The sequence below is a fragment of the Agrilus planipennis genome, unplaced genomic scaffold (assembly GCF_000699045.2).
Source record: "Agrilus planipennis isolate EAB-ADULT unplaced genomic scaffold, Apla_2.0 scaffold422, whole genome shotgun sequence".
NCBI classification, from domain to species: domain Eukaryota; kingdom Metazoa; phylum Arthropoda; class Insecta; order Coleoptera; family Buprestidae; genus Agrilus; species Agrilus planipennis.
Genome location: NW_020439073.1, coordinates 9758 through 23779, shown reverse-complemented (window position 1 = coordinate 23779; position 14022 = coordinate 9758). Strand labels below are relative to the sequence as shown.

Genomic DNA, 14022 nt, shown 5'->3' with positions numbered 1-14022 from the left:
TTTTATATTAAAATTATTTAAACGATAAAGATATTCATACAATAAACATTTTTGATATTTACGAAATTTATAATTGATGTCAGGAGGTGAGGTATATCCTCTGCATTTAATACCTCCGCCATCTTATTCGCCAATTATTCTTTTATTTTGTACGTTCCGTTTGTCTTGTCAAACTTACATATTACACATGTAGGGCAAATCAGATTTTTATTATTATATATTAATTTAGTAATAATCGATGGTTAATCTATTCGCTCAAATATCTTCCTGCAGAAAATAGTATGATTTAATAAAGCATGTAAACTTTTGAAAATGGGGTTTATTTAAAATTTTTAAATAACAAAAAAACAGATAACTAATGCCATTAAAGTTGTATTACATTTATCTGTTATTTATTATCATAAGCATTAGTAATTTTTAACTTTTGTTGCACATTTAAGTATGTATTATTATGAAATCTTCCATACATTTAATATTCCCTTTTCTCCTCCTGTGATTAATAAATTACCCTAAAATTAATGTTAGTAATAATAATGACAAAATTATAGTTGTTTCTTTTTTAATAATTAAGTCAATTGCTTGTAACTTTAATATTATTACATGGATATACCTTAGCATCATTCCACGAACATCTGATAATCTGTTCATTTTTAGGTAAAAGATATATAGGCTCAAGTTCATTACCACTAACTTTTAGGGTTCTCATGCACTTGTCTTTTTCAAAATTAGAACCTACTAATATAAAAACTTGATCAAGAAAATTTCTATAAACAGATGCCACATAACAGTGAGCTTCAGATTTTCTCTAAAAACAGAATAGCAAGTAAATTATTTCATTCCACCTTCATTTTCATACTTGAATAGATAGTGATAGTTTTTTTCTGCTAAAGGACTTTGTTAAGTTTCCAGTATTAGTAGACCACAGTTGTATTTCACATGTATGAGTTGCACAACAAATGTGATCTTTATTTTTCTCCTTACACCACATAATACTTTCCACCGACGATTCAGTATTAAAAGTATCAATTAAGGCTTCATCTTCATTGGAATGTGAAATATCATAAATATTAATTAATCCATCTGTACTACCTGATGCCAACTTATTGGGATCATTTGAATGAAATTTAACCTGAGCGAAAGAATAATTCAATAGTACATGAAATTATAAAAAAGGTTACAAATAAAAAATATATTACTTGCGTTATATCATCTTTGTGAGATTGCCAGTATCCTCCCAAAAACGTTGTTTTACGTGAATCCCAGAATAATATAAAAGCATCACCTTCATAAAGTTCGGTGCCTGCAGAAATAAGTGTACTAGATGGAGATAAGGCAAGACACGTTAAGTTACGAAAATTATTCGTATTTGATGTCGTATCTACAAAAAACATAAGTATTAAATATTATTGTCTCTATTATTGTTCTGCTATGGGTACCAGAGAATTGTTGTACAGTGATATTGCATCTTAAATCATAAACATCAATTTTACCATTCATTTTAGCAATAAATAGTAGATCTTTATTTTCTTTTGAAAAATCAATGTCTATTATATTTTCTGGAACTATTAATGTATCAGTATTTTTGATAACTTCATTTGAAAGCTTAAATATATCTATATAACCTTTAGAATATGCTACTGCTATGTTTCCGTTATTCCTTCCTCTAAAACGAATACGATTATCATGTATTATTTTCAGAAATGCTGTAAAAAAGGAAACTATCGAATAATAATTTACCCTTTGGGTGCAATATGCAAAACATAATTGTCCTTAGAGGAATTAATGTTTTGGGTTAATTCACATTTATGTTCGAAAATACTTTTAATAAATTCCGAATCTCCAATATCGCCATCAAAATCATCAGAAATCATTTCAATATATCTTTTAAAAACTAAACTAAAGAATTTAAAATGATGGTAGAAAAATTTAGGTTAAAGTTCATTATGGTTTTTTTAACAATAAAAACAGTTTCATTGTTTCATTCATAGACCCATAGAGTATCATTGGTATTATCCTATGGTATTATCTGTATTCAATGTTTTAATAATTATAGCAAATTAATTTTTTTAAAATTTTCTGTTATATTTTAAGGTACTAATCAACTTTAATAAATCATAATAGTATATTATTTTTCAATAGAATAAATTGTAGGTCTTCAGTTCTAATTTATTCTGTGCAATGGGAGAAACATAAACAAAGTCACACAAAGCCACTTCCACTGTAGACTCAAACGTTCTTTGATAAATATAATTTTGAAGTTTTAAAATCATTACACAAACCGACTTTGCTCTTGAACTGAGCAATTTGTGTTACATTAACATACGCTTGTTGGAAAGCACTCTATATTTCTATGCACATCTGTGCATTCATGTTGGCGGGTTTTTATTTTAAACCACAGTTCTATGAACCAATTCATCTAATTAGATAACCTCACAATTTCTTCTTCGAGGGTGGAAGTATTCTGTTTATAAAATCATTGTAATTACTTTTATACAGAAATAACTCAAAAATATTCATTGTTTATAAAAATAAAGTAGTTAATCTAGATATAGGTCCGACTACATTTATTAGTGAAGTGAAAACTAAGTTTTATATAAATGTCTTCACCAAGAGCTCCAGCAACTCCTAATCAGGAAAATGTATCTCAAACACTGTCTAGACGAGATCAAGAATCTCCTTCGTCTGATTTTGTTACAACCCCTATGCGTTGGGGAAGACCTGAAAACGAAAATGTAGTAAATACTAATGCAACCTCTCCTATTCCAAGTATTGTTCCCACTAGTCCTGCAGCAGGTAACTAAATTAAATAGATAAAAATCTTACTTATGCATATTACTTAACATGTTACTAGGTTTTCCAATTAAGAATATTGACTTAAGTTCACCTTTAAATTATGGTACACCTAGTTCATTGGGATCTGTAGGACCAAGGTCAGGTATAAGAGGTACCCCTATTAGAATGAGATCTGATATTAGAACAGATAAGAGAATAAGACAGGTTAACGTTGGTTCAGAAGGGGTAAGTTTATCAAATTATAATTGTTTTTGGAGATGTAATGAAAATTGGAATGCATTATGACAATAAGTAAATACAGTACAACTTCTACTATTTCATTTTTAATTTTTAACAGTTGTTCATTCTACATGGGCATTTTTAGAAGAAGCATTGATGATGATGTTGATATAATTACTTCTTCTGAAAATACCCTTGTAGGGTAAAACATTGTCAAGATTAAAAATTAAGTGGTGGAAATTGAGTTATTTATGTTCATTATAAAATAATTATAATGTTATTATCATTCTGTAATAACATATATGTTATTTACCTTTATTTTGTATTAATATGCAAACTTGTAATTTAATTATAATTGATATTTGATAATCAGAATTTTCCATTTAACCATAATTATTGTTCTTTATTGAAAACAAGAAAAAGGAAAATTTAATTTGTTTTTATAATCCATTACTCGGCTCTACATGAAAACATAAAATGAGATCTGATATAATACTGTAAAGATAAAATAATATTATTAAGGAAATTGTTATACATGTATTATAGTTAGATGGCATTCCTGAAAGTCAGGAATCAACAGATAGTCCTGCTCCTCATTTAATTATTTGGGGAACAGATGTATCAGTTGCCCACTGCAAGGATCGATTTAAACAGTTCATTTTACGATACATCGATCTAACAGCGGAAGAAGATGAAGTGTCGGAAAGAACGAATTTAAATGAACCTTTGTATTTGCAAAAACTTGAGGAAGTAATGAACCTAAAGTGATAAAAATAATTTCAATATCTTATAAAAATGTACATATTGCAGATACACACTTTAGAAGAACCATTTTTAAATGTAAACTGCCTTCATATAGAAACCTTTGACGCCAATCTTTATCGTCAATTGATTTCCTATCCGCAAGAAGTTATTCCCGTGTTTGACATGATCGTAAACGAAATGTTTTACGAACGCTTCCCCGCAGCAGTTTTGGAACATCAGATACAAGTGCGACCATATAATGCTAAAAAGACGAGAAACATGAGATCCTTAAATCCCGAAGGTGAGAAATTAGATATTTAATATCTTGTTTTAATTTTTTTTTTGCATTTCAAGACATTGATCAATTGATAACTATAAGCGGCATGGTTATAAGAGCTTCGAATATAATTCCGGAAATGCGTGAGGCGTTTTTCAAATGCATAGTTTGTTCTTTTACTACTACTGTTGAGATAGATAGGGGACGTATAGCAGAACCCACTCTTTGCAGTAACTGCAACACCAACCACTGTTTTACCCTCATCCATAACAGATCACAATTTACTGATAAACAAATGATTAAACTACAGGAATCTCCAGGTAAATATCATGTAATGCTTAATTATTATTTAATTTATTGTAAAGTAGGTGGAAGTACATATGCTTTTTTTAAGACGACATGCCAGCAGGTCAAACACCTCATACTGTTGTTCTTTTTGCACATAACGATTTGGTTGACAGCGTTTCTCCCGGCGATAGAGTCACTGTAACGGGAATATATCGTGCTCAAGCTCTGCAAGTTAATCCCCGAATGAGGAACCTACGTGCCGTTTACAAGACTCATGTTGATGTTTTGCACTTCAGAAAAATTGATTCTAAAAGGCTTTACGAACAAGAAGAAGGGTAAAATTTAAATTATAATTTTGGGCAAAAATGTTGAAAAAAAAATTTAATAAATTTCACTGTGTTTGGTGTTCACCGATGAACTCCTTTTGTGAAGTGTAAATAAAAAAACTCTACACAACAATTCGAAACAATTTTGCAGAGTACCTACTATTAAACTTTTGAAACATTATAAAGCATTTTCTTATTTATTTACGTTAATTAAAAAAAATTGTTCGTGAAATTTCAGAAAAGATCATATGTTTTCACCAGAAAGGATTGAACTTCTTCAATTGTTGTCTCAAAAACCAGATGTCTATCGACGTCTGGCACGATCCATAGCGCCTTCAATTTACGAAAACGACGATATAAAAAAAGGAATCCTCTTGCAATTGTTTTGTGGAACAAAGAAAAAGTTCGCTACATCTGGCCGAACAAATTTCAGATCGGAAATAAACATTCTTCTCTGTGGAGATCCAGGTTTGTGAAATGCATAACAAATACAAAAGCACAATCAATAAGTTCATTAATTTTAAGGCACGTCCAAATCCCAGCTGTTGCAATACGTCTACAATTTGGTCCCAAGAAGTCAGTATACATCTGGCAAAGGATCGTCGGCGGTGGGACTTACTGCTTATGTTACAAAAGACACCGAAACCAGACAGTTAGTATTACAAACTGGGGCTTTGGTGTTAGCAGACAATGGTATTTGTTGTATTGACGAATTTGATAAAATGAACGATTCAACCAGAAGTGTATTACATGAGGTCGGTAGTGCGGTATTTTATTTATTTATTTTTATTCATTATTACTAGGTACATAAACTACTGTGTGTGTGTGTGTTTGTATTATAATATTTATATTTATTTAACCAGCATAAGCACATTTTACATAACATCTTATTAATTACTGTTTTTTGTATTTTAATATACATACATAGGTGATGGAACAGCAAACGTTAAGTATCGCAAAAGCAGGGATTATTTGTCAGTTAAATGCTCGTACATCGATATTGGCGGCTGCAAATCCCTCCGAATCACAATGGAACAAAAATAAAACTATAATAGAAAATGTTGAATTACCTCACACATTAATGTCCCGGTAATATTTCGAGTTAAAATTTTCACCGAAAAGGTTTAAATAACAATTTTGCTATTTAAGTTTCGACCTGATATTCCTCATATTGGACCCTCAGAATGAAGCGTTTGATAGGAGACTTGCTCGTCACTTAGTATCTTTATATTACAAATCAAAATCAGGAGAAGACGATGACGTATTGGTAAGAAGTACATTTAGAACAAGAATGATGAAATAAGTTATTTTTGAAGTGAAACTTCTTTACGCACGGTAGGGTAAGTTCGTCTCATGCGACTTGCCATGTAACGAAATCATGCAACGGATGTCCCCCCTCTACTCGGCCACGTAGTAGAGTTCGTAGTGGGGATCGCTTGAGCCGTGAGCGCGCTTTAATGCAACGTTCATTACAGGCAACTCCTGCATGTAAAGTGTAGCCCTAACAAAATGTATGAATGTATTTGTATGTGTTTGTGTATGTGTGCCTACACTCTACAGCCGAAACGACGCCACTGATGCCAATTCTTTAACCCCTATCCCGGTATGTTTGAAGAAGTTTCACTTCAGTAGCTTGTTATATAATTACACGTTGTATTTTTTTTTTTGAAGTGAAACTTCTTTACGCACGGTAGGGTAAGTTCGTGTATAGTAGAGAAACACTAGTTATTTTAAAGGTTTCTAATGTGATGTCGTAAATAAACACATTTTTTACGCTTACATTGCAAAAACGCTGACTGAACCTTCCGAGATGGATAAAAATAATGTACTACACTATTGTACATCTTAAAAAGGTCTACAAAAAAGTCCGCGATAGTATATGTCTATCTCTTAGGGATAACCCACAATAATAATTTTTTATCCTTTACTTTCTATGAGAAATAATGGCTTATTTACGAAGAGATTTTAAGCAATATACCATTAATCCTTATCCAATTAAGTACTTTTAAATACATTGTGCATTTAATATAGATCAATATGACCCTTTGCAGCATGTAATTTAAATGAATATTTTCGAAGATATTACAGACTTAAAATGCAGGGACATAGCGGTTGCGGCGGTACCGGCCGGGGGGCCGGTTTGTATTGTCTAATGACAAAAAAGCATGAATGTTGTAAATAAAGACATTCTATAGTATATTTACTATCAGCATTGCACCCATTCGAAGCATAGTGTACAAATAATACCATTAAACCAATTCCTTAACCCCTATCCCGATATGTTTGTGTGTTTGAAGAAGTTTCACTTCAGTAGCGTGTTGTATGATTACACGTATTTTTTTTTATTCAGGATATGTCAATATTAAGAGATTACATAGCGTACACCAAAGAAAACATACACCCAAAACTAAGCGAAGAGGCCCAACAAAAACTGATACAGGCCTATGTAGATATGAGAAAAATAGGATCTGGACGGGGCCAAATCTCTGCTTATCCAAGGCAACTGGAATCTCTCATACGATTATCAGAAGCTCATGCTAAAGTGCGTTTTTCAAATATTGTCACAGTAGAAGATGTCGACGAAGCTTACAGGTAGGAGACTAATATTTAAATTTTACAAGTACCTAAACGAAATTCACATTTTGTTTTGACATTACAGACTTCATCGGGAAGCCCTAAAGCAATCAGCTACAGATCCTCTTTCTGGTAAAATAGATGTTGGAATTTTAACTACTGGCTTAAGTAGTGCAGCACGTAAACGAAGAATTGAATTGGCAGAAGCTGTTAAGAAACTGATCGATTCTAATAAAGGCAAAGTACCAGTGCTTCAGTTTCAAAAACTGTACCAAGAATTAAGAGAAAATTCTTCCTTGGTATGAATTTATTATCTATTTTGAAATATTACTCAACTAAATATCGACAACTATTTTAGAATATAATCCGTGAACAATTTGAAGATGCCCTAAAAGATTTACAAGATGACGGTCATATAATCGTCATGGGTAGAAACACGATAAGGATTTGTTAAAATTTGTTCCTTTTGTTATGTAAAAAACTATAACATTAGCACCAATAACAAATAATGAGATAATTTAGATATTGCTTAATGATACTTGGTAAGGTAGGGAAAAAAGTAAGATAAAGTAAATGATTCATAATATTTTAATTTAAAAGGATCATTATTGAAAAGAAAATGTAGACATAGCTTATGACTAAAAATGAAAAATTACAANTCCCTTTCCTTGGAAGCGGTTCCCATAATATATAGGAGCATGTCCCTCATAAATAGATTTCCTATTACAGAGCTCATTTTCAGAAGAAGTTGCTCGTAGGATGTAAGAGAATCGAAGGTTTTCATAATCATAACTAAAATAAAATACCTACTTTTAACTACCCAACGCGCTAAAATTTATTCTCACCGTCCATTGATAATTCTAAATCGTTATTTTCCAAACTACAGCCAGGTGCCATGAGGCATATTGCCATTGTATTACTTAATACGACATTTCCTTCTGAAATAACTTGCTTATTCTCAACATGATCATTTTCCTAGAATTGAATAATTACCTTCCTTATATAATTTATAAGTTAATAATTTACATAAAAGCAGTGTTTATACATTCTCCAATTATCCTCGTCGGAATCTGAAGAGCTTTCTTTTAAATCTATCCTAATAAAAAATATATATTATTAATTTTTAACGCAAGTATTCTTTCCTATATAAACAATACTTTTTCTTTTTCGAGACATACCTTCCCAACATGTAAGAGGGAGGTTTCACCAGTCCCAATTCCGAGAAAACGCTTTCGTCGACGTGCTTGATAACTATTCCATGAATTTGCTTAAGAGTTAAGAGAAAACTTTCTATCCAGCCGGGATTCCCTTCGCTTCTTAATTGGATCAATCTATTTAAAAAATGTGTCTAACTTTAATATAAAGGCGAATATTTAAAATAGTTACACGATGTATTTACTTTTCTAATTCTGGTGGAATGGCTTGCACGTTTAAAAACTGACACGCTAAACCTGCATGATACCATTTATCGATTTGTTGTAACTCTACCACACGAACCTTTCTACATTCTACAAATGTATTGAAAAATTGACTGCAATACCTATACGGACCGATATTAATGACTAAAAAAAGTAGTTCCAAATCTAACATCAGTTTCAAAAGAAGCCACGAGTCATCGTCAATAAACTGTCCATCGTCAATACCGATCACATACGTTTTACGGAAACACTGTAAATCAGTAATACCTACATATTACAGAAATATACGGATGTCTACTTTATATTTGCAATTTACACAACAAATACAACTTACTATGCCTGCAAGATGACTGAAAGCATCTCTAGTTAATATGTCCTTTTCCTTTTTTGATAAGGACACATAGTAAACGGATTTAGCAATATCAATATTAAAAATGCTATTCAAACAGCAAAGGATCTGCGGTATTTTATAAGATTTCATATAAGACACGATCTTATGTTTCACTTCGTTTTTTGTGCTAGTTTCTTCGAGGCCCATTGCAAATGTGAATATTAACTGTACTGTTTTAAATTGTAACTAAAAATAATCTTTCTAGTATTGGGAACAGAAAAAGCTACGAAACGATTCTTACCTTGTTATCCTTAAAGGATAGGGAAATTTTATGAGCGGGGACGTCTGGAGGTGTGCACCGTATAATTTCATCCAATAAACGAGTTTTTCCAAGTCTCGATTTTCCTTTTACTATCATAACGGAATGATGATTAAAATACAAATTACCACATTTCAGTTCAGTTTTTCTTATTTCAAGGCAAGTCTCCAACAAATGTTTATAGAGTTTTATTTCCGTTTTTCTGCCAAGCATTGGTAAAGAAGTCAATGTTTCGCTTACTGGCGAAGGCCTAAGAAATACATATACAGCTATGTTATGTATTTCATAATTTGTAGATTGCCAATAGTAATGTTGTAGTATACTTACACAGGATGTTTAATGAACTCGTAGACCGGTCCTGCATGCGAAATTCCTTTTAAATTTCTCTGCTCCTGAAGTATGAAGTGTCTATTTTCCATTTTACTGTGAAGAAAAGTTTCTCGGTCACACACAACCTTCCCAGGATATGCCATCATGAGTCGAGCAGCTTTGTTAACACTTACACCAATCACTGTGTATTCTCGTCTTAAAGTGTGCCCTACCACCCCGCAATATGCCATGCCTTACAAATTAAATCTAAATATACGTCTAATTTATCATATTAACGTGGCTTTAAATTAATACATACCCGTCGTGACACCCACCGAACATATTTTAACATAATCAAGTTTTGATATTTCTTCCTGACATTTGTATGCACATATAAGCCCGTTTTGGCATTCGCTTTCATCTTTGAAACCTCTAAGCCCGAACAGAGCAATTATCATTAGATCTTTATCAAATAGGGAGATTTTATTCACGCTGCCGTTGCCCTCTTCCACAAGTCTAAAATATAAAGTTAACTGCATGTAAGTACGTACGGCATTACTAATTTGATGTTGGTTGTATAAATACATCATTTTAAAAGTTGAAAGTGCATTGCTTTAAATGTCTGTAACATCTGCCTTACCCGGTCACAGTTTTAAATGTTGTGTCGATAATTCTAACGTAGTGAAGTATTTCGATTTTGTAGACGACAACGTTTATAAATACTGTAACGACTTGTCTCATTTCGGTTAAATATTCCAGAGGTTCGTCTGAGTCAATGCCCCTTATTACAGGGGCAAAAATAAACTTTCTCAGATCATTTTTCAAATTCTTTTTTACCGCCACATTAACACATGGCCTTACTAAAATACAAAAAAATTTAAGTTTCATTGTGTCATTGTCTTTCTCTTTGTCTTTTCAAGCGTCAAATACAGGCAGCATTGATTGCATAGCACATACGCGCATCCCTCTACCTCCCTCTAATGCATTTCCGATACACTCCCACTTACTTTCATGGTTTCTCATCTACATTACATATTTTGAAAACAAGTAGAAAGATGTTGCACATCAAAAGCGCAAATTTATGGAGTTTTTAAATTAAATTGTCACATTTACCAGCAAAATCTTCTACAGACGGTTCATCGTGTACGTATTCCTGTTCTTCTTCCGTGGCAAACGCAATAACTTTATTCTTCGTTGTGTCGTATACCATTTTTCCTTAAATTACATGTTTAAGTTAGATTCCAGACCTTTAATTTTGATTTACATATTTGCAAATACATGTACGATATAATGAGTCATAGTGAAAAAAAAACTGCGACCTTTGAGGTCCACACATTCAACTTCCCAGTATAAAACAGTAAATTTACTTTTTTTTGCAAAATAACTTGACGGAATGTTATAATTTCTTTTTTTCATATTAATAACTGATCAAACATATAAATACTTATATAGTGAGCAGTCATTCTTCTTTCCATTTCACCCACAGCTCTCCAGTTTATTCCATAATTGACAACCTAACAAAAAGTTTAATAAAACTTTAATTTCAAAAAATTAAAAGTAAACAGATTGTAAATGTGTAACTAACTTACCCTAATATGCACATCATCATTGAGTGGTTCGAAAGTATATTCGTTTGCCCCAATATAGCCCCAAGCACTGTAATTTATTATTATTTCTCCTGCCTTGGCCTTTTTCTCCGCCTTTTTCACATCAAAAATCGGTTGCCCGGTACATATGTAATGTGTATATTTTTCATTACCTATTAATGAAAAAACCACTTGGCCACAGGAAATGGCCAATTTAACTACAACAACACATTAATATTGTCGAGAATTTATTGGACGTACATATTCTATTTTACCTTTTAACTGTAATCCCGTATCAGTCACGTATGTCCCACAAGTGTTTTGTATAGAAACAGCAGCATCTATCGCTAAATGAACAGCATCTCTTAAAGATTCCATCGATGAACTTTTAAACATTGACAAGAAAGCATCTCCCGAAAATTTGAGGATGTCTCCATTGTGAGATAACACCTCAGTGATTAAACCACCAAGAAAATTGTTCAGAACAACCGTCAACTTGGATGCACCACCAGTAGCTCTTCTCGTATACTGTTCACAGAGATTCGTAAAACCTTTTAAAAAATATTAGGTATAACTAATATTTTGAAAGAGTACGTTAATTTAATAAAAGCGCCACCTGAAACATCTCCGAAAAGCAAACAAGCATCGTAAATTCTAGGGTTGTAATTATTAACGTCGTAAATAACTTCGTCCNCATCTTAAATCATAAACATCAATTTTACCATTCATTTTAGCAATAAATAGTAGATCTTTATTTTCTTTTGAAAAATCAATGTCTATTATATTTTCTGGAACTATTAATGTATCAGTATTTTTGATAACTTCATTTGAAAGCTTAAATATATCTATATAACCTTTAGAATATGCTACTGCTATGTTTCCGTTATTCCTTCCTCTAAAACGAATACGATTATCATGTATTATTTTCAGAAATGCTGTAAAAAAGGAAACTATCGAATAATAATTTACCCTTTGGGTGCAATATGCAAAACATAATTGTCCTTAGAGGAATTAATGTTTTGGGTTAATTCACATTTATGTTCGAAAATACTTTTAATAAATTCCGAATCTCCAATATCGCCATCAAAATCATCAGAAATCATTTCAATATATCTTTTAAAAACTAAACTAAAGAATTTAAAATGATGGTAGAAAAATTTAGGTTAAAGTTCATTATGGTTTTTTTAACAATAAAAACAGTTTCATTGTTTCATTCATAGACCCATAGAGTATCATTGGTATTATCCTATGGTATTATCTGTATTCAATGTTTTAATAATTAAGTCAATTGCTTGTAACTTTAATATTATTACATGGATATACCTTAGCATCATTCCACGAACATCTGATAATCTGTTCATTTTTAGGTAAAAGATATATAGGCTCAAGTTCATTACCACTAACTTTTAGGGTTCTCATGCACTTGTCTTTTTCAAAATTAGAACCTACTAATATAAAAACTTGATCAAGAAAATTTCTATAAACAGATGCCACATAACAGTGAGCTTCAGATTTTCTCTAAAAACAGAATAGCAAGTAAATTATTTCATTCCACCTTCATTTTCATACTTGAATAGATAGTGATAGTTTTTTTCTGCTAAAGGACTTTGTTAAGTTTCCAGTATTAGTAGACCACAGTTGTATTTCACATGTATGAGTTGCACAACAAATGTGATCTTTATTTTTCTCCTTACACCACATAATACTTTCCACCGACGATTCAGTATTAAAAGTATCAATTAAGGCTTCATCTTCATTGGAATGTGAAATATCATAAATATTAATTAATCCATCTGTACTACCTGATGCCAACTTATTGGGATCATTTGAATGAAATTTAACCTGAGCGAAAGAATAATTCAATAGTACATGAAATTATAAAAAAGGTTACAAATAAAAAATATATTACTTGCGTTATATCATCTTTGTGAGATTGCCAGTATCCTCCCAAAAACGTTGTTTTACGTGAATCCCAGAATAATATAAAAGCATCACCTTCATAAAGTTCGGTGCCTGCAGAAATAAGTGTACTAGATGGAGATAAGGCAAGACACGTTAAGTTACGAAAATTATTCGTATTTGATGTCGTATCTACAAAAAACATAAGTATTAAATATTATTGTCTCTATTATTGTTCTGCTATGGGTACCAGAGAATTGTTGTACAGTGATATTGCATCTTAAATCATAAACATCAATTTTACCATTCATTTTAGCAATAAATAGTAGATCTTTATTTTCTTTTGAAAAATCAATGTCTATTATATTTTCTGGAACTATTAATGTATCAGTATTTTTGATAACTTCATTTGAAAGCTTAAATATATCTATATAACCTTTAGAATATGCTACTGCTATGTTTCCGTTATTCCTTCCTCTAAAACGAATACGATTATCATGTATTATTTTCAGAAATGCTGTAAAAAAGGAAACTATCGAATAATAATTTACCCTTTGGGTGCAATATGCAAAACATAATTGTCCTTAGAGGAATTAATGTTTTGGGTTAATTCACATTTATGTTCGAAAATACTTTTAATAAATTCCGAATCTCCAATATCGCCATCAAAATCATCAGAAATCATTTCAATATATCTTTTAAAAACTAAACTAAAGAATTTAAAATGATGGTAGAAAAATTTAGGTTAAAGTTCATTATGGTTTTTTTAACAATAAAAACAGTTTCATTGTTTCATTCATAGACCCATAGAGTATCATTGGTATTATCCTATGGTATTATCTGTATTCAATGTTTTAATAATTATAGCAAATTAATTTTTTTAAAATTTTCTGTTATATTTTAAGGTACTAATCAACTTTAATAAATCATAATAGTATA

The 14022-nt window shown here is 31.3% G+C and overlaps 4 protein-coding genes and 1 long non-coding RNA gene across 7 annotated transcripts in view; 1 reads left to right on the top strand and 4 right to left on the bottom strand.

Moving 5' to 3' along the window:
- LOC108743287 (adenylate cyclase type 10) overlaps positions 1–11882 on the bottom strand; it is a gene marked incomplete at its 5' end in the record, with an annotated part of 25864 nt that extends 13982 nt beyond the window's left edge. The window contains 16 exons of the mRNA XM_025977177.1: positions 3862–4018; positions 7878–8013; positions 8067–8196; positions 8248–8317; positions 8400–8552; positions 8621–8889; positions 8974–9216; positions 9272–9539; positions 9617–9851; positions 9918–10114; positions 10239–10458; positions 10712–10813; positions 11043–11112; positions 11188–11402; positions 11460–11735; positions 11801–11882. Coding sequence (XP_025832962.1) covers positions 3862–4018; positions 7878–8013; positions 8067–8196; positions 8248–8317; positions 8400–8552; positions 8621–8889; positions 8974–9216; positions 9272–9539; positions 9617–9851; positions 9918–10114; positions 10239–10458; positions 10712–10813; positions 11043–11112; positions 11188–11402; positions 11460–11735; positions 11801–11882 — 2823 coding nt within the window. The remainder of the gene's footprint in view (positions 1–3861; positions 4019–7877; positions 8014–8066; positions 8197–8247; positions 8318–8399; positions 8553–8620; positions 8890–8973; positions 9217–9271; positions 9540–9616; positions 9852–9917; positions 10115–10238; positions 10459–10711; positions 10814–11042; positions 11113–11187; positions 11403–11459; positions 11736–11800) is intronic.
- On the bottom strand, positions 324–1973 carry LOC112905207 (WD repeat-containing protein 89-like). Of its 2 annotated transcripts, XM_025977168.1 has the most exons (7): positions 1738–1973; positions 1623–1663; positions 1437–1562; positions 1197–1378; positions 857–1129; positions 611–805; positions 324–509 (listed from the first exon to the last, which is right to left on the bottom strand). In XM_025977168.1, exons 1-7 carry the CDS (start codon positions 1869–1871, stop codon positions 450–452), a joined length of 1011 nt encoding a protein of 336 aa, XP_025832953.1. In that variant the 5' UTR covers positions 1872–1973; the 3' UTR covers positions 324–449. The 2 variants fall into 2 exon arrangements, with proteins under 2 accessions (XP_025832953.1, XP_025832952.1); XM_025977167.1 differs by having other exon boundaries at positions 1437–1663.
- LOC108743291 (DNA replication licensing factor MCM4) lies at positions 2411–7742 on the top strand. The gene is made up of 13 exons (XM_018478808.2): positions 2411–2793; positions 2852–3018; positions 3559–3762; positions 3823–4057; positions 4111–4353; positions 4428–4656; positions 4886–5115; positions 5173–5402; positions 5576–5736; positions 5797–5914; positions 6998–7239; positions 7307–7520; positions 7580–7742. The coding sequence occupies exons 1-13, from the start codon at positions 2598–2600 to the stop codon at positions 7673–7675; spliced, it is 2565 nt and encodes an 854-aa protein (XP_018334310.1). The 5' UTR covers positions 2411–2597; the 3' UTR covers positions 7676–7742.
- Positions 11883–12001: 119 nt separating the features above from the next.
- On the bottom strand, positions 12002–12389 carry LOC112905209. Its single transcript, XR_003231630.1, has 2 exons — positions 12154–12389; positions 12002–12079 (listed from the first exon to the last, which is right to left on the bottom strand). It is a non-coding gene; the product is annotated as an uncharacterized LOC112905209 (long non-coding RNA).
- A 78-nt stretch (positions 12390–12467) lies between these two features.
- LOC108743298 (WD repeat-containing protein 89) lies at positions 12468–13870 on the bottom strand. 2 transcript variants are annotated; one of them, XM_025977170.1, is made up of 6 exons: positions 13635–13870; positions 13520–13560; positions 13334–13459; positions 13094–13275; positions 12754–13026; positions 12468–12702 (listed from the first exon to the last, which is right to left on the bottom strand). In XM_025977170.1, exons 1-6 carry the CDS (start codon positions 13766–13768, stop codon positions 12469–12471), a joined length of 990 nt encoding a protein of 329 aa, XP_025832955.1. In that variant the 5' UTR covers positions 13769–13870; the 3' UTR covers position 12468. The 2 variants fall into 2 exon arrangements, with proteins under 2 accessions (XP_025832955.1, XP_025832954.1); XM_025977169.1 differs by having other exon boundaries at positions 13334–13560.
- Between the last annotated feature and the right edge of the window lie 152 nt (positions 13871–14022).

Bases quoted from the DNA above. Each gene is read 5' to 3' on its own strand.
- LOC108743298 (XM_025977169.1), bottom strand. From the start codon at position 13,768: ATGATTTCTGATGATTTTGATGGCGATATTGGAGATTCGGAATTTATT. The intron at 13,561-13,634 runs GTAAATTATTAT...TATTCGTTTTAG, and splicing joins TTGCATATTGCACCCAAAGG to AGGAAGGAATAACGGAAACA. The intron at 13,276-13,333 runs GTACCCATAGCA...TGTTTTTTGTAG, and splicing joins CACTGTACAACAATTCTCTG to ATACGACATCAAATACGAAT.
- LOC112905207 (XM_025977167.1), bottom strand. From the start codon at position 1,871: ATGATTTCTGATGATTTTGATGGCGATATTGGAGATTCGGAATTTATT. The intron at 1,664-1,737 runs GTAAATTATTAT...TATTCGTTTTAG, and splicing joins TTGCATATTGCACCCAAAGG to AGGAAGGAATAACGGAAACA. The intron at 1,379-1,436 runs GTACCCATAGCA...TGTTTTTTGTAG, and splicing joins CACTGTACAACAATTCTCTG to ATACGACATCAAATACGAAT.
- LOC108743291 (XM_018478808.2), top strand. From the start codon at position 2,598: ATGTCTTCACCAAGAGCTCCAGCAACTCCTAATCAGGAAAATGTATCT. The intron at 5,116-5,172 runs GTTTGTGAAATG...ATTAATTTTAAG, and splicing joins TCTTCTCTGTGGAGATCCAG to GCACGTCCAAATCCCAGCTG. The intron at 7,240-7,306 runs GTAGGAGACTAA...TTGACATTACAG, and splicing joins GATGTCGACGAAGCTTACAG to ACTTCATCGGGAAGCCCTAA.